Source organism: Somniosus microcephalus, chromosome 4 (genome assembly GCF_052327205.1).
Source record: "Somniosus microcephalus isolate GS21.2 chromosome 4, FLI_Smic_1.0, whole genome shotgun sequence".
NCBI lineage: Eukaryota > Metazoa > Chordata > Chondrichthyes > Squaliformes > Somniosidae > Somniosus > Somniosus microcephalus.
In genome coordinates this window covers 291,127,319-291,146,641 of record NC_140990.1, presented here as the reverse complement: position 1 = coordinate 291,146,641, position 19,323 = coordinate 291,127,319, and the positions used below count along the sequence as shown (strand labels likewise).

The following is a 19,323-nucleotide window of genomic DNA, read 5'->3' as shown; positions in this document are numbered from 1 at the left end:
GAATGCAGCGTAGATTATTATCCGAGACTGGGCTTACTTATGAAAAAGCATTGGAACTTGCTCAAGCCATAGAGACAGCGAACTGAGGTGTAAAAGAAATACAGGGTTCAGACAGAGCTAATGCTGCGCAAGTTGCAGGTCAGGTTGTTGTGCACAAGTTGAATATGTGTCAGAAACCACAACGTGAGCATGTGAAGGCATGTTATAGATGCAAGGGCGATCACCTGGCGAGTGAATGCCGGTTTCTGGAGGAAAAGTGCTACAAGTGTGGGAAACAAGGACACATAAAATGAGCTTGCAGGGCGCAATCACCTGTGGAGGAAACCAAACCAAAAGGGGGAGGACAGCAAAACCAAGGGTGAGAAGTGAAAAAACATGGAGCACACCACATCAGCGGGGAAGCTGAGGAAGAAGAGGACATGTTCATAATGTATAGCATGTTAGAGAACATTCCAAAAGTGGCTCCTATCACATTGCAACTGACAGTAAGTGACTCTAAGGTGAACGTTGAAGTGGATACAGGGTGCGGCGTGACCATAATGAACAAGGCAGAGTACTCAAAATTGTGGAACCGTGCAAAAGTTCCAGAGTTAAAGCCTTGCTCCCTGCATCTTAAAACATATACAGGTGAACGAGTAGCGACATTAGGTACAGCTAATGTAACTGTGCAACACAGGGACACAGTGGAACAGCTACCTGTAGTTATAGTATCGGGTACTGGTCCAAACCTGTTAGGTCAGGGCTGGATAAAAGAACTTAAATTAGACTGGGGAGCAGTACATCAAATAGATGTGGGCAAACAGTTGACTTTGCAAGAAGTGTTGAGTGAACATGAGAATGTGTTCAAGGAGGAACTTGGCACATTTAATGGCCCCCCAGCTAAGATTTATGTAGACAAGGAGGCACCGCCAAGGTTTTTTAAACAACGACCTGTGCCTTATGCCATGAAGCCAAAGGTAGAGGCTGAGCTTGACCGTCTATTGAGAGAAAACATACTGGAGCCAGTGAAATGTTCGGAATGGGAAGCTCCCATAGTACCTGTTTTAAAACCGGACAATTCGGTAAGACTCTGTGGAGACTATAAATTGACAGTCAATCGGGTGTCCAAACTAGAGCAGTATCCGATTCCCAAAACAGAGGATCTCTTTGCAAACCCGGCTGGAGGAAAGAAATTCACAAAGTTGGATATGAGTCATGCCTACTTGCAGATTACACTGGATGACGAATCAAAGTATGTCACCATAAATACACACAAGGGCTTGTTTACATATAACCGCTTACCGTTTGGTGTCTCATCTAGTCCAGCTATCTTCCAGAGGACAATCGAAGGTGTACTGCAAGGGATTCCACATGTTTCGATCTATCTGGATGACATTCTGGTGACAGGAAGAACCGACCAGGAGCATCTGAGCACTCTGAGAGAGGTACTACAGAGATTGGAGAGGGCAGGGTTCTGGCTCAAGAGGAGTAAGTGCACTTTCCTGGGGAATGAGGCAGTGTTCCTGGGACACAGAGTGGACGCCACCGGGCTCCATCCACTCAAGGAGAAGGTACAAGCACTGCAGGACTCCCCTGCTCCTACAAATGTGGCTGAGTTGAAAGCTTACCTGGGACTGCTGAACTATTATAACAGGTTTTTACCAAACTTGTCAACTGTGTTAGCACCTCTTCACAAAATACTGCGCAAGGAGACACAGTGGCAGTGGGGAGAGGAGCAGGGGGTTTCATTTGAACAGTCCAAGAAACTGATGCTGTCGTTGGATGTGCTGGTTCACTACAATGCAGAGAAAGACATAATTCTCTCTTGTGATGCTTCACCTTATGGGGTGGGGGCAGTTCTTTCACACTGCATGGAAGATGGAACTGAAAGACCAATAGGGTTTATGTCCCGAACTCTAACACCAGCGGAAAAAAACTATTCCCAGTTAGACAAAGAGTGGTTAGCAGTAATGTTTGGGTTACAGAGGTTCCACAAGTACATATATGGCAGGAAGTTCACCATATGCACCGATCATAAACCTCTTCCCTCTCTTTTCAATGAAATGAAAGCAGTTCCACAGATGGTGTCACCCCGGATCCAGAGGTGGGCAGTGACGTTGAGGGCATATGAGTATGTCATCGTCTACAAGGCGGGCAAGTACCATGGGAACGCAGATGCCTTGAGCCGTCTTCCACCGCCAGGCACACCTATCCGTGCAGCTCCAGAGGACAGAGTTTTGATGTTGGAGGACACTGACACGGCACTTGTGACTGCAGAGCAAGCAAGAACATGGACAGGTAAAGATCCAGTACTGTCTAGAGTTTGAGAATATGTGGTGAGGGGATGGCCACAGCATCCGGAAGGGGCTGACTTCACACCCTACAGTGTCAGGAAAACAGAGCTGAGTGTGCAGGATGGTTGCATGTTGTGGGGAGCACGAGTGATTATTCCACAGCCAGCACGACAGTCTATCCTAGAGCAACTATATCAGTGTCATCCTGGGGTCTCGCGTATGAAAGCCTTGGCTAGGAGTTACTTGTGGTGGCCAAAGCTAGATGAGGAGATAGAAAATCTAGTCAAGACATGCAGCACTTGTCAGGAACACCGGAAGGCACCAGCAGCGGCTCCTCTCCACCCCGGGAGTGGCCGGATAAACCATGGAGAACATTGCACTTAGATTATGCAGGTCCATTCATGGGGAAGATGTTCCTCATAATCATTGATGCACATTCCAAATGGATGGATGTTTATCCTGTAAATTCTGCTTCCGCCACTACTACTATAGACTGCCTGCGTCGGAGCTTCAGTAATCAAGGGCTACCGGAGATCGTGGTGAGTGACAATCCCACTTGTTTTGTGAGTACAGAGACAAAAGAGTTCTTGAGAAAAAATGGCATAGTGCAGGTGACCTCAGCTCCATATCATCCGTCCTCGAATGGACTTGCGGAGAGAGCCGTACAAACATTTAAGGAGATGATGAAAAAAAGTGCAGAAGGGAGTTTAGCAGCCAAAGTGTCACGGGTTCTGTTCAGCTACAGAGTAACACCTCAATCCACCACAGGACTCTCTCCTGCTGAGATGTTATTAGGTCGCAGACTATGCTCCACTCTTGACCTTGTCCACCCAGACCTAAAAAGGAAAATGGAAAACAGACAAAACAAACAAAAAGAGAACCATGACAAAAGAACAAAGAGCCGAAGTTTTGGAGAAGGAGATGCGGTCCTTACCAGGAATTCCAGTTATGGACCAAAGTGGATTCCTGGCTTCATAGACTCAATGACAGGTCCAGTGTCATACAAGGTCATGTTGGGAGATGGTAGGGTAGTATGCAGACATGTAGATCAGATACTTCCCAGACAAGGGGAAATTGAAATGAAGGTTCCAGATGCAATGACTGAAGACAGGGTTGCCCCCAATTATCCAAGTGCATCTGTGGTGCCACCACCAGGGACAGAGTCAATTCCACAGGAACCTATTCGTCAAGAGGAAACCATCGTTGCAGAGTCAGATACTCTGAGCACTGCTCAGGAGCAGCTGGTGGCTTCACCACAAACAAGCAGGGACTTTACTGTTAGACGTTCACAAAGGTCTCGCAAGCCACCAGAGAGATTGATACTGAACTGTTAGATTCGTCAAGTATGGAACATGATGAATGGAGACTCCTTATGTGACCCTCAGGAATGGTTGTTTGTTAAGAAATTCATACTGAAACCTTAAGGGGGAGGGATATAGTAATCTGGGATGTTATGATTAAGGTTATCCACCAGGTGGTGCTGTAGCCAATGCTGCTGCTAAGGTCAGAGGTTTGCTTCCTGTTAAGGTCAGAGGTTTGATTCCTGTCAAGGTCAGCAAAGGTGAGATGCCAGGATGCAGGCATGATGTTTGTTACTCTGTTTGTTAATAAAGTACTCGTGCTAATTCTACGCTATCGCCTCTTTGAGTCCTTGTCTCACTACATGGATTTATCGCAGGGGGCAACTTAGGTGACCTGTTTGATGCAGCTGTTTACTGCAGACTGGGAGATGTGGGTGATGTCACCTTTAGCATTCTGGATGGGGCCCAAGGCAAATATTATGATGTTGACAGCCACTGGCAAAGCACAGTCCCCTGCTCCAGCAGGCAGCAGGTCCTGCTGGAGGCTGCATAGGTCAGCAACCTGCCTGGTGAAACATAGGCTCCTGGTGCAGTGCTCCTCCGAGATACCCAGGAAACTGACTCTTGACCTATAGGCCCTGTGCTCTGGGTAAGACCGTCTATGAGCAGCTCTCCTCACCTGCTGTCTTCTAACAGGCCCATGTGCTGCTCGTTTTGTTTGCTGTGACTGCTGCTGATGCTCCTCTTCCTCTAGCTGTTCCTCCGTCCAAAGAAATAAAGTGAAAATAACACCCATGGTAAGCCATAAGTGCTTAATCAGGGTAAGTAAGAGAAAAAAATCAGAAAGAAGCAATTTTGCAGCTCAAAGCTGCCTTGGAAATCCACTAATCACAACAGCACACAGATCCTAATGATCTGAGTTCCTGCAGGCAAGTGCCCCTTTAAATATTGCTTCCAGTCATGTCATTCAGTTTCTACAGCCACTCCTGCGAGGTTTTACTCAGCGAATTGGCCGCTGGGCAGGGTGTCCGTCCCACCGAGTTAAAATAGCATCAGGACCCCAATCAAGCACCCGCCATTTATCTTGTCTTTTTCTGTTAACTCTTTTCAACTTTGGTGGTGTCTGCACTATGGAGCTTGACCCTTCACCTTGGATTCTAAATTTTACAAAATGCATGCAGAGTCATCATATAAATGTGTAGTACTTTTATAGAGCATTTCTGAAGGCTGGCGCAGGTCATAGGCTTTTTTTGTTATAATTTAGAGGTTTTTCTTTAGCAAATATGTTGGCATGGCGACTTGACTGTTGCCTGTTTTATCTGAACCTTCCCGAGGAAAACCACAGCGTTAAAATAGACTGCAGTTATACACTGGGGTAACTTCCATTCACTCTGCAACTCCTAATGAGTGTCTACATGAGTCTGAAGAACCGTAGCTACTGTCTTTCAGTTAAAACCAGTAATTCACGAGGGTTCTTATAAATTGGTAATTCCTCCCACTCCTTCTGGGTTCATCATTGGATGAGCTGGTTGATGCTCAAGTTGCAGGAGCAATTTGGCTAGAATTTGCTTCTATGAGCACAGTGGTAATATGTTCAACTTCATTTATAGCCTTAAATAATCCATTACTCATGGCAACTGGCATTAAATAACCCACTAATGATAGAATGGGAATCTCCATGCTGAACTTAGATCTGCAATCCATGCGCAGCATGTTTTAAAGATTTAACTGCTACTTCTCATGCAGTGCTATTAGAATGCTGTTCAAGTTATTTGGTCTTTTTTTTATTATTGTCTGTGCTATGGCACACAAAAAATGTACAACCATCGTCAGGAACAATCCCAAGCAATTGCTGAGTAAACCACAAACCAGAAAGAGACAGGGTTGGAATGCAGTAGGGTTTTTTTTTGATTCAAATGTCACAAAAGTCTCATTATTCAAAATCTTCAGAAGTGTGAGGGCATATTAGACTAAGATTATGGCCCAAAATTTGCGATTGGAGGCTTCCCATGGGCGGATGCCTCCGACCTATAAAAAATCTAAGCATTTACCTGGTGATCCAGGAGGTACGGAGGCTTGCAATCCTGTGCCTCTCCGAGTATGCGCGGGCAGAGGTCCACGTATCCCAGGGGCGCATGTGGTTCGCAAGCGCCCCTGAGAGCACGTGGGCCAGCCCAACCGATAAAAGAAGGGGATCCCCATTCATATTTATGGGAGATCCGTACGTACGGAACTCCCATAAGTATGAATGGGGATCACTTAAAAAATATACAAACACATGAAATACATTTTTTTAAATTACATATTTAAAATGAATTAAAATGCCATTTAATTAAATATTTTAAATGAAAATTACATTTTTTGAATTTTTTTAATATGTTTTAACGGGGCTAAAAATAAACTTACCTTATTGGACAGGGTTTTTAATGTATAAATGAATGATAAAATTTTATTTTTCTATTTTTTAAAACTCTTATGCTGGTAAAAGCAGGCCTTACACCTGCTTTTACCAGGCGTAAGAATTTCACGGGCATTCAGCGGGCAGAAGTTAGGCAAATAGCGCAACTCTCCACCTGCAGAGGCCCTTCTCTCGGGGATGTGGAGGATCTGTCAAGAAGATCCTTGACAGATTACAAGTTCCAGGATTTAGCGCATGTGCTTCGCATGCCTAAACCCGAAACTTGCGCGGCCCCTACGGGCGCGTACACACCACGTACGCATCCGTAGGGTCGCAAAATAGGGCCCATTGTCATTTCACAGTTACCAATTGCCAGCTGAACGCTTTGTGGCAATTGTGGTAATTACAGTACACAGCAGTGAAGTTATAAATTTTCACTAACAACTGAACCACTTTTACTGTCTTTTAAATCTCTCAGGCAGTGCGATTCACTTAGGATTCAAGAATAAATTTACTCTCTTCATCCCAGTACTGTAGCTCACATGTGGTCATCAAATTCTAAAGGTGTCAACAGAGTTTCTGTGACTAACTTTGCTACTCACCATTCAATAGGACATGCTCCCAATTCTCTCCCAATTCTTCTCTGTAAGTGGTCATTTGGCAGTGAACAAGAACAGTCCTGCTATTTTTTTCTCCCTCTTGTGAAACATGTGACCACTGCTCGAGTCTCCCCTGATGACCAGGAGACGACGAATTATGCTTAAGTCACGGATGCAAAATTATGTCTGATCACTCTATGACACAACAGATTGAAGCAACAATCTATTGTGTCAATTTATGATAATATAATTTTCAAATAAAAATAACTGAGGAATGTAAACTATTCTGGGTTCAATCTAGGGAAAATATGCTACATGAGTGGAGATTTAGGAAACGTGCGCCGAACACTCCAGTAAAATTTCCAAGATTAAAACTAAACAAACACTTAAAGGCGTGGCATATGATAATGTTAGGGCTAACAATAATAAAGATAATAATGAGGAATATAGAAAATGTAATAGGAAGGGATATTAGTAGAGTTAAAAGTAAAGAAGAAAAAAGATGAGCAGATATTATAAACGGAAATATTAAAGGCTGTATAAGAATATTAAAAGTAAACGAATACTTAAAGGCAGGGTAGAATGATTCAGAGATTATATAGAATTTACAGCACAGAAACAGGCCAGTGTTTATGCTCCACACAAGCGTCCTCTCACCCGACTTCATCTAACCCCATCAGAATATCCTTCTATTCCTTTCTCCCTCGTGTACTTATCTAGCTTCCCCTTAAATGTATCTAAGCTATTTGCCTCAACTATTCCATGTGGTAGCAAGTTTCACATTCTAACCATGGTCTGAGTAAAGAAGTTTCTCCTGAATTCCTTATTGGATATATTAGTGACTATTTATATTTATGACCCCTAATTTTGGACTCCAAGTGGAAACATCTTCTCTATGTCTAACTATCAAACCCCTTCATGATTTTAAAGACCTCTGTTAGGTCACTCCCCTCAGCCTTCCCTTTTCTAGAGAAAAGAGGAATGAATGAGGGAATCTAATTGTGGAGGATGAAGATATGGCAGACATTAATTATTTGGAATTCGTTTTTACAAATGATGACAGAAGTGAGAATATAGGTGCACCACGGGAGAAGTGGAACAATTGACAGGGGTAACTGTAGAAAAGGAAGTGGTTCTGAAAAAGCTAGCAGAACTCGCTATGCGCCCAAGGCTGTTGAAATAAGTCAAAGAGGCGACTGCTGAGACTCTAGCCACAATTTTTCACACCTTGAATACAAAAATTATGACCAGGATCTCACAACTGTGTAACCCATTATATTCCTCCGTCATATATTCCTCCTATGATCTGCAGGCTTTGAAAGCCCAAACTTGAGATCACTGATCAGTATTTTATGAGTTACCCAATCTCTTCTATTTTTCTGAAAATTTGGTGGCATACTGCACTATGGGCCTTCGTCCTTTACCAAGACTCAAAGAAAAATAAAAGCAAAGAATTCTCATACTCATCTGGGTAGTCATTTTACTTCAGTAAATATGCCATCATCTTGCTTTTATCCTTTGTTTTATCCCATTTTTGTTCTAATATTTCCTTCTATCTGCCTTTCCTATTGCTTACCTTTTGGCCATTTTACATATTTTTCATATCAATGACTCTCAGCTGAGGTGTTAGTTACAAGATAAATGCTCTCCTATTCAGTCCCCAGAATGTGCATTGACCTTAATTTCAGCAGAGCAAGCCCTGATACATCATCCTTGACACCTGTCTTAGATTGACCATTTGGTTACAACTAGTGCTGAATTATGGACAGGGACAGGGTACTGAATTTGGATGATCAGCCATGATCTCATTAAATGGCGGAACAGGCTCGAGGGGCCGAATGGCCTGCTCCTGCTCCTATCTTCTATGTTTCTATGGACAGTTTTGTGCTATGGATTTGAGACTTACTAGGACTGGATTATAACTGTCCAAGCTCACTTCCCGTAGGATCCTTAAAGGTAAATGAAGGAGAATATTTTCATTGTATGTATCTGCCTGGAATGGATTTCTAAGGTGCAATACATAGTACCTTTCAACTTTGGAATAAATTGCTATTGATTCATTAACATGTTTAATATTCTGCAGAACAGAGAGTTATACCATAAACAAAATAATTTGAATTGCATTTCCTGAATCCAATTCATATAGTTGACACTCTCTCATCTACCCAAGCAGGAACATAACAATTCCCCCAGGTTCAATTAAATTTCTAGTTTCATTCTCTAAATGTTGCTTTGCTCTGTTGGTTACTGATAATTATTTTGAAATTGTATAAATTCCTTTTGAATTACAGCTGGTTAATGTACACATCATTCATGGAACATGACAGGTGTTAAATGACATAACTGAGCAAGAAGTGCAGCTCTGCTAAAGGAGGGATGAAAAGCTTTTATTCTTAGAAACAATTAGGTAATTACAGAAAAAACTTGAATTTTGGAGTAACTTGAAGTTTTTAATCATAAAATTAGAATTCAAACAAACAGAAATGTTTGTAATTAATAAGGCATTAGCAATGTTTATTACTGACTTATTACATCTTACGATCTTATGATAGCTGATGCATTTCAACAACGACAACAACAACAACTTGAATTTATATAGCGCCTTTAATGTAGTAAAACGTCCCAAGGCACTTCACAGGAGTATTATAAGCCAAAAAATTTGACACTGAGCCACATAAGGAGAAATTAGGGCAGGTGACCAAAAGCTTGGTCAAAGAGGTAGGTTTTAAGGAGCGTCTTAAAGGAGGAAAGAGAGGTAGAGAGGCGGAGAGGTTTAGGCAGGGAATTCCAGGCTTAGGGCCTAGGCAACAGAAGTAGTTGATAAGTTTTGGTTGCTCATAACATGGAACATAATAAATTTTAACACAAACGTGATGCTACCAGGGAGATTTCTAAATATTCTAAAAGTTGCATGTAAGAGCTTCATCACGGAAAAAGGAGGGGAGAGTACCATGACAAAGAATCAATTTAAAATGAAAATAAAGCAGTGAAACCTTTATTCCTTTGAGGATCCTGGCAGTTCTCAGGGATGCAGGGTCTCCATGCAGACCAGGCTGAAACCAAGCAGTCAGTAGAACAGGCAATGGTGCAGAGCTGTGAAGTAACTGGTATTGGTTCTGTGCATAGGCTGTGGTCCACTGGTCTAGACACTGAAAAAAGCAAAGCAAAGCCAGTTATTGTTTCCGTTATTCAAAGGGGGAGAAATTCGGTATAGCCCCGTTTGGGGCGCCATAACTTTAAAAGTTGAAAAATTAGCGCCAGCCACTAATCATTCTGTCTCCCATGAAATTCAGTTTTAGTGCTCCAAGAGGAAGTGGAGCACTAAATCAAGCGCTAACCACTTCCCTTAGGGCGCTAAAGTCCGAGAGCGGGGCGGTAGCGGCAGAGCGCTAAACAATTTCGAGCACATTGTCAATGGCTCTCTTTCATCACAGAGGCTGCTTCCCTCGCTTAAAAGGAAGGGCCAATGATGCTGCACAAGCTAGTTGTTGCCAGCTCTGTTTTGCAAGGCGACCTGGGCGACTGCCATTACAGCCCGTAACACTCTCACAAAGTGGAGGGCTTGGACATCTTGCACCAATGAAACATTAAAAATTTTGCGCAAGCACCAGACTGGTTCAAATAATAAAGGTTGCGCTAGCTGAAAAGCATTCCCTTTAATTATCACCCCCGAAGCGGCCAGCCGAGTTCACAACGTTGTCGGCACGGGCCAAAAAGCTGGGGGTGAGAGTCAATTTTCCATCTGGGGTAATAACGGGGTGCTGTGCACTTTATGACATCATGATCTGTGAGGCGCTAGAGGCCCATGCGCTAAGAGTTAGCACCAGCACTAAACAGCACTGATGTCTGCGGGTGTCATGGCATTCGCCGTGCCCGCAGCGCCCCATCAAGTGCTAACGGGAGGCGCTAACATACCGAATTTTGAGGCCATTGTCTGTAAGCATCAAGCCCAAACCAATTATAGGCCATGAAAAAATGTTTAATTCACCACCCCCTCCAATTTTCTCCTCTTCTGAAAGTACTCTTTCAAGATGGCCCATGGTTATACAGAGACGAGAAATGATATGTTCTCAGCCAAGTAATCATTCTTGAAATGTGTGATCAGACAGTAAGGCATCAATTTTAGAAAAAGAGTGTCTATCGACATCACTGTGTCAGGCAATGAGTTGGAGGTGGGGTGGGACATACAGCAGTCTATTTTACAGCAAAGCAAGAAAAATCTATTTACTCAGCAAACAGCAAACATGGTCTATTTAAAAAGAGTACCAACTACAGCAAACAGGACTCGTGACCAAAACTACAGCAATGTCTCCCAATAAAAACAGGGTGATTTCTTGAGCAAAATGCAATGAGTGAAGGATAGTTACATAATACAAATTATGTACGTAAAATAAATCCTGGTCACTTACAGCAGTATGGTCTCCAGGTGTGATTGACGGGGGGATTACCCAATCATCTTCATTCTGGCCGGGAATAGTGGTGTCACTATATGCAGCCAATTTTAAATCCCCCCACTTGGCAGAAACCAGGCTGGGGTTGGGGGGGGGGGTAATTAAAATGGAGTCGAGGACTTACCCACCCTTTTCCATCCCCAATCTGACCAACTGCAATTTTAAATCACAGGCAGCAAGAACACCCAGCGGGGAACTCTTTAAATATGCAGGTCGGACTGCGATGACGTCACTGAGGCCTGATCTCCCTTTTTAACGTGAGGCCTGAGTGGGGGAGCTTCAATTTTAAAATTCTCATCCCTGTTTTCAAATCCCTCCATGGCCTCACCCCTCCCTATCTCCGTAACTTCCTCCTGCCCTACAAGCCTCCAAGAGCTCTGTGCTCCTCCAAGTCTGGCCTCTTGCACATCCCCTATTTTAATCGCTCCACCATTGGCAGCCTTGCCTTCAGCTGCCAAGGCCATAAGCTCTGGAATTCCCTCCCTAAACCTCTCTGCCCCTTTACCTCTCTCTCCTCATTTAAGATGCTCCTTAAAATCTACCAAGCTTTTGGTCTTCTGACCTATTATCTCCTTATGTGGCTCGGTGTCGAATTTTGTTTGATAATGCTCCTGTGAAGTGCCTTGGGATGTTCTACTACGTTAATGGCGCTATATAAATGCTTGTTATTGTTGTTGTTAAAGAAGAACTAACTCTGAAAGAATTCATAACATTGAGTTTTTGTTATCAAACTTAAACTACAATGGCAGAAAAACACTTTTTAATAGGACCATTTATAACTCTGTGTTAATTTAAGCATTTCCTTGAGCAAAACAAATGCAGAAGATGACATTACTGCAAACTTGTGACTGCATTCAGCCACACAGTCTATAGGGGTTTCAGATAGGTCACAAAAGAACCAGGCATTCACATAAATAAGGTTGTGTAACAATGGAACAATTAATGAGCTAGCAAAAATTATAATATGCATCAGCTTCCAGGGTACAGATAGAGATAATTAAATATGCACACGTCATCACATTAGCAACACCTGAAATATAAATTACTAGCTGGAGTGCCCGGTGGTGCTGAGGGAACTCAAGAACCCTGTGCCATGTTTATAAAACTGTTTATGAGAGTGTTGGGATTGAAGAACTCTTCCTAAGCACCCAGAAGGCGGTTCTTTAACTTCGTTTTTTGTTAATGGAGATCGCCAGTCAGAAGTGGTGCGTCCAAGTCTGCTACGTTTTCTTGAGGGCATGCTGTTATGAAAAAAGAAAAAATAATTGTTATATATATAAATGAGTCTGTCTGTCTGTGTGGGAAGGAGAGAGAGGGAAGGAAGGAGAGAGAGGGAAAGAGAGAGAGAGAGGGAGAGGGAGAGAGAGAGGAAGGGAGAGAGAGAGAGAGAGGGAAGGAGAGAGAGAGGGAAGGAGAGAGAGAGAGAGAGAGGGAAGGAGAGAGAGAGAGAGAGAGAAGGAGAGAGAGAGAGAGAGGGAAGGAGAGAGAGAGAGAGAGGGGGAAGGAGAGAGAGAGAGAGAGGGGGGAAGGAGAGAGAGAGAGAGAGAGAGAGAGAGTGGGGTAAGGAGAGAGAGAGAGAGAGAGAGAGGGGGGGAAGGAGAGAGAGAGAGAGGGGAAGGAGGGAGAGAGAGAGGGGGAAGTGTAGTGTATGTAACCGTTCCACCTTTAAGAGAACCGTTCCACCTTTAAGAGAACTATTTTAAGAGTTGCACTACTTTATCTTGGCTGCTGTATACTGTAATACCGGTGGTGACCACATCGGTATATAAGTGCTGTGTAATGATTTATTGGGCAGTTCCGCCCTGACCTTCGACTAGTAAAGCCTGTTAAAAGTTACTCTTGTGGTCTGTGTAGTAATTCTCATTATAACACACAGACTTAACAGTGGCGACGAGTACGATCTTATCCTGCGGCAGAGATACATCCAAGGCAGTTTAACGGGCGTCGAGAAGAGGCATCCGCCCTCATCATTCTGCTGAGAGAAGACTCGGGTCTGCAGAGCAAAGGAAGAATTCTGACACGAAGCCTTCCATCAGCAACAGGAAGTGATCATCCCTTCTATCACGGTGGTGGGTAAGCCGATCAGCGACGAGCAGCAAGTCGGCCACGTTGGCTGTGAAATAGGGGAGGGAAGAACGGAGGATATAAGGGTGGAGAACTCGACCACGGCCGGGGAAAAGAGCCGGACAGAAGTCGGGGCCAGAGGCGCTGAGACTGGGGCAGCGTAGGGCACGGAAGCCGCGGTGAATGCAAATGCAGCCGGTGTGAGAGACCGGGCTACAAGCGGGCTGGGAGACGCAACAGCATCGAGAGAGAGCTCGACCGCGACCGGTGAAAAAGGCCGGGCAGCTACCGAGGCTGTGAGGCGCAGCGACCGGGACAGCGTAAGGCGCGGGAGAAAAAAAAAAAAAAAAAAAAACGCGGAGAACTCAGCCGCAGCCGGGGGAAAGGACCGGACTGCAAGAGGGGCTGGGAGGCACGATTTGAAAACTGCTGGGGAGGGCGAACGCAGCAATTCGGCAATCGCCATTACAGCCAGCGGGGGAGAAAGGCAAAACACGGGAAGCCGCCATTTTCGTAGGCGGGGGAAGAAGACAAGCGCGGGAAACCGCCATTTTGAAAAAAAAATAAAAGAAAAATTTCTTTGTGTTTCTCAAGAAGGTTGCGAAGATGCCTAAGCGTGGTAACATCAACGATTTCGATCCCGATGTTGAAGATTGGGCCACGTATGTAGAACACATAGAGATATATTGTAAGGCAAATAAAATATCAGATGAAGATAAAGCACTAACCTTACTAAACTCAATGGGTGCGAAGACATACGGGCTATTGAAGCATCTTCTATCACCAGCTAAACCGGCGGATCAGACTTTCGCTAAAATTGTGGCTGTCCTGAAAGATCATTTGAACCCCTCACCGCTGATGTTAGCGGAACGATTTAAATTTTATGCGAGAACGCAACGGAAAGAGGAAAGCAACGCGGAGTATTTAATTGAACTGCGTAAGCTAGCGAAATACTGCCAGTTTGGGGAAAGCCTGACAGAGGCACTGAGAGACAAATTCGTGTGTGGATTGTCGAAAGAAGGAACACAAAAGCGGCTGCTTGAAGAGAATGATCTTACACTTGATAAGGCTGTCTCTATTGCAGCATCGCATGAAGCCGCAGCGAGAGGCACTGCGGAAATGCAGCTGAAGGCAGCGGTACTCAGTGTAGATCAAATGGCTTCGGGTACAACGAAATGTTATTGTTGTGGGAAGACAACACACGATCAGAACCAATGCTGGTTTAAAAACCAGGAATGTAGAAAATGTGGCAAGCTTGGTCACATAGCTAAAGTATGCCAGTCAGGAAAGAAGACCAGCAACAAAAAGTCACTGCAGGAAAAGTGCAGAAAGGTACATAAGGTGGCTGAGAAGAGTTCGGATGAACAGAATTCGGATTCAGACTCCAACAGCAAGGAACTGGGTAGTCTGAGAATTCACAATGTGAGTAAGGAAGCTGACCGACAAACTATCTGGGTCACACTGCAGATAGCAGGAGTCCAAATGAAGATGGAATTGGACACCGGATCGGCATTGACGGTCATGAATAAGCAAGATTACAAAAGGTTATTCAAACATATTCCCCTACGGGATACGAAGATAGTATTGCAGACATACACGGGGCAAAGAGTATACCCCATCGGAAAGATAAAAGTCAAGGTGGTACACCAGGGTAAAGAACACCAAGGAATGGACATATATGTACTACCTGAGGGAGGTCCACCACTTCTGGGACGGGAGTGGATCAGGAAAATAAATATGGACTGGCACTCCCTAAAAGCAATAACGGTAGTTTCCGGAAAAAACAAAGATGTCAAACCTGCACGATTGTCCAGAATATTGGTTGAGGGCATATGCAGCAGTGACAGTGACAAAGCAGAGAGTGAGAACTCGGTGAAGATAATCAGCTCAGACTCTGGAACTGATGATGGTAAGACCAGCCCATGTGCAAAAGACAAGTCTAAAATGGACTTGCAGACTAATGATGGAAAAACGAAGGAGTGCATAAATGCTTCAGAAGAGAACAAAGTATCAGAACAGAATTCCACTGAACAACAACAACATAGTTTGACAGAGAATTCTGAATCTGTCCAGTCTACAGACATGCACATTTCTGAGGAACACCGGGCTCGAACTCAACTCAATTTCAAACTACAACAGCAATTAGAACAAATGATTCGCCGTTTTGAGCAAGAGATGAATGCAAAGAAAAAGTTCTTTGACACAGAGTGGGAGAATCTGGAAAGACAGCAGAAGCAGCTGATTGAGAAAATGGAACAGGAACACACAAACCGTCTGCGCGATGAGGCCAAACGAATCAAAGCTGAGCAAGAAAGGGAATATGTCAAATTCATCGATCAGTTGAAAGCTAAGAAGAAAGAGCACCCTTTTGTGAGCAGTGTCAGCAGTAATAAGCCACTCAGGGAATTGGTGGCAGAGGCAAAAACTGAAGATGCTGCAGAGATCAAGTTTGTTGCTGAAAGCGCTACTTCCAGAGCTTTGCTTCGAATTAAAGAATTGCCAGTTACAATTGTGAAACCCTTAAGAGAGAAGATTGTCATGGAGAAACATCGTGTCATTTTCGAATGCAAGGTTTCCAGGCCAAATGCTGCTGTCAAGTGGTATTACAAAGACAAAGAGATTCATCCCAGTAATAAATATGAGATTGTGAGTGAAGATGTGTACAGGAAGCTCGTGATTAATAATGTCGCTTTTGAAGATGAAGGCAACTACATGTGCGATGCCATAGATGACCAAAGCACAGCAAAGTTATATGTAGAAGAGCAATCAATTGCCATCATTAAACCCATATGTGATGTGGAAGTGACAGAGCCAAGTGACGCCATTCTTGAGTGTGAGCTTTCAGTTGCTGACGTGAAGCCTCCAAAATGGATACTAAATGGTGAAATTCTTCATGCTTCTGAAGATGTGGACATTGAGCATCGTGGCACTATTCATCGTCTCACTCTGAAAAAAACAACTTGTAAGATGACCGGCTTGCTGCAGTTTATCGCAGGGAAATCAAAATCTGAGGCGAGGCTGACTATTAAAGAGCCTCCGTCAAAGGTAGTCAAAGAACTACAGAACATTACAGTGGAAGAGAAGCATTCTGCTATTTTGAGCTGTGAGTTTACACCTACTTCCGAGATGGTCAGATGGTACAAAGACCAGAGCTTAATCGAATCTTCTGACCGATACAAATTTAAACAAAATAAGAATGTGATAGAACTTACCATTACAAATCTCACACCCAAAGACTCTGGTGAATATAGCTGCAAATCAAGTAATGCACAGACCACAGCCACACTCACAGTTGAAGCTCCAAAAATAGAAATAATAAAACATTTGGAGGACGTAGATACTGAGGAGGACAGCAATCTAGTATATTCATGTGAGTTGTCCCATGATGATGAAGATGATGACTCATCTGAACCATTATCACCCCTACCAGGTCACGCACGTGGTCCCTCCGAACTGAGCCAAATCAGTCTGGAAGCAGAAAAACTTCCCAAGGTACTCGAGCCTTTAGAAGTCAACAATGCTGGTTCTGAAGTTACGAAAATTCAAGCTGTTAAGTCCAGTGAAGGACTATTAGATAAGTCACCCCAGCAACGAAAACCTACTACACCACCGAGGCGCTATCCGGACCGAGTCAGGAGGCGCAGGAGGCGCCGCCTCAGAGACTGAATCTGTGAACTGTTTTTCCATGAAGTTGTGTATATATGTTATGATGTTATGTTTAATGGGAAATATATACTGTTAAGCTAAAAAGGGAGGATTGTAGTGTATGTAACCGTTCCACCTTTAAGAGAACTATTTTAAGAGTTGCACTACTTTATCTTGGCTGCTGTATACTGTAATACCGGTGGTGACCACACCGGTATATAAGTGCTGTGTAATGATTTATTGGGCAGTTCCGCCCTGACCTTCGACTAGTAAAGACCTGTTAAAAGTTACTCTTGTGGTCTGTGTAGTAATTCTCATTATAACACACAGACTTAACAGGAAGGAGAGAGAGAGGGGGAAGGAGAGAGAGAGAGGGGGAAGGAGAGAGAGAGGGGGAAGGAGAGAGAGAGGGGGAAGGAGAGAGAGAGAGAGAGAGGGGGAAGGAGAGAGAGAGGGAAGGAGAGAGAGAGGGGGGAAGGGGAGAGAGAGAGAGAGGGGGAAGGAGAGAGAGAGAGAGAGAGAGAGGGAAGGAGAGAGAGAGAGAGAGGGAAGGAGAGAGAGACAGAGAGAGAGAGGGAAGGAGAGAGAGAGAGACAGAGAGGGAAGGAGAGAGAGAGAGAGAGAGGGAAGGAGAGAGAGGGAAGGAGAGAGAGAGAGAGAGAGAGAGGGAAGGAGAGAGAGAGAGAGAGGGAAGGAGAGAGAGAGGGAAGGAGAGAGAGAGAGAGGGAAGGAGAGAGTGAGGGAAGGAGATAGAGAAGAGAGGAAGACACCCCGGGGAAGGGGCTGGACTCAGAGCCCGGTGGGTGAAGAAGGGCGGCCGCCATTTTGTGAGGTCGGCTGGAAGTTTGAATCGCGGCGGCCGAAGGAAGGAAGGAAGGAAGAAGGCGAGATTGTGGGTTTAAATTTTTTTTTAAAGGATCCAGAGAGAGATGTAGGTGAAGCCGGAGGTTCTCATCGCTCGGGCTGTGTGTGTGTTGTGTGAGGAGACGGAGACTCCCTCCCCGCGCTCCTTCTCTCCCTCCCTCTCCCATCCCCTCACTCTTTCCCTCCCTCACCCTCTCTCTCTCTCCCTCCCCCTCTCTCTCCCTGCCCCTCTCTCTCTAGCTTAACCAGAAACGTTCCCAAAATAAATTTGTTCTGCTACCACTGTCATTAGCACATTTCCGGAGCTCCAGCCCGACAATAAATATTGGAACACCCAAAGAGAAGAATTCTTTGTTTTTGTATTGCAGCAAGAATGTACCTGCTCTGAATTTTGTGATATGAGTGCACTTTACTAGCTCACATATTCTCTCCCATTTGCCATGATGCATCACTAAGGCAGGGCCGAAGCATTGTTAATATAACGCCTGAGTTGCTGCCATGGACGCAGTCTAGAATTTTAGGTGTTGCACCTGTGCCATTTCCAATATTACCTGTACTGTTGCTCCTCAAACCCATTCATCAGTCATTCAGTTGTCATAACCAAACTGTCCTTCACATAGAGTTATCCCCCCTGCCAGTTCCTGTGGTGATTTCAGTCTTTTCCATCATATTCTTCTTGCTGTCCATGCAGGCCAATCTTCATTACTGTAGCGTGCGTTGGTCATTGTGTTATGCAGCATCCCCTTTGCAGTGTTTCCCAAAAGCACCCAGTCTCTGCTTCCGTTCTTTTGTCAGGATACAGATCTCAGCAGCATTACTTAGAAGTGTTAAATATACACTAGTTTCATATACATACCTTTTTACAGCCCATGATACATGTCTCCTTTTTATTTTAAGGGTAGTTTCTAGAGGAAGGATATGGCCTCTATTTTCAATGTCCCACGTGATGCTATTGCCTCCTTGATGTCTCTCAGAAACTCATTCAAATTTGTTGATTCAGATTTATTAATTGGCACTAAATGGTACTTCATGCTGCTAAACCAAATTGCATTTTGAAAACATCAGCACCATAAATTGCACAGTGCATTGAGCTGTGCACTGACACGCTGAAAAAACACTTAGCTTGTCTTGTAATTCAATCTGTAACTTAGGAGCAAGAAACAACATCTTCTCCCAGCCTGTAATGTTTCATTAGCTGGGAACAGCCAAGACTTGTTACATTTCATTACGTACTTACAATTAGCAAGGTCTATGATCTTGTACAATGTTGTCCAATAGAAATTGCTGACTAGCCACAGGAGTGACTGCAGTAACATTGCTTTAACCACATGCACGAATTTTAGCAGAAAATGACTTGCCAGCAATATACTGTAGGTAAATGTGCGTCACCTGTATATTGGGAGGCCTCGTTATGATAACAACAAAAGGTATCAGACTTCATCTCCAGGACAGAGAATGGTAGACAGCAGCTTCACTACTCACATTACAAGTTTTTGGAATTCTGCTTACTATTTTCAAAATGTAAAGTAGTGGAGTGTTTACTGTGGATGCTGCCATGTTACTTTTGCCCGGAATTTGTGGTCCCGATGACGGCGTACGCTCAGCGTACACCGTTGTAAGCCTTCCACATTACAACAGCAACTCCACTTCAAAAATACTTCATTGACTGTAAAGCGCTTTGAGACATCCAGTGGTCGTGAAAGGCGCTATATAAATGCAAGTGTTTGG

General features: G+C 44.1%; 1 protein-coding gene across 2 annotated transcripts in view; it reads right to left on the bottom strand.

Moving 5' to 3' along the window:
* Positions 1-19,323, bottom strand: part of thsd7ba (thrombospondin, type I, domain containing 7Ba) — a 1,218,118-nt gene that overhangs the window by 664,128 nt on the left and 534,667 nt on the right. For both annotated transcript variants that reach the window (XM_085986643.1, XM_085986644.1), the window contains exon 7: positions 9,565-9,720. In XM_085986643.1, the coding sequence (XP_085842769.1) occupies positions 9,565-9,720 (156 nt within the window). The remainder of the gene's footprint in view (positions 1-9,564; positions 9,721-19,323) is intronic.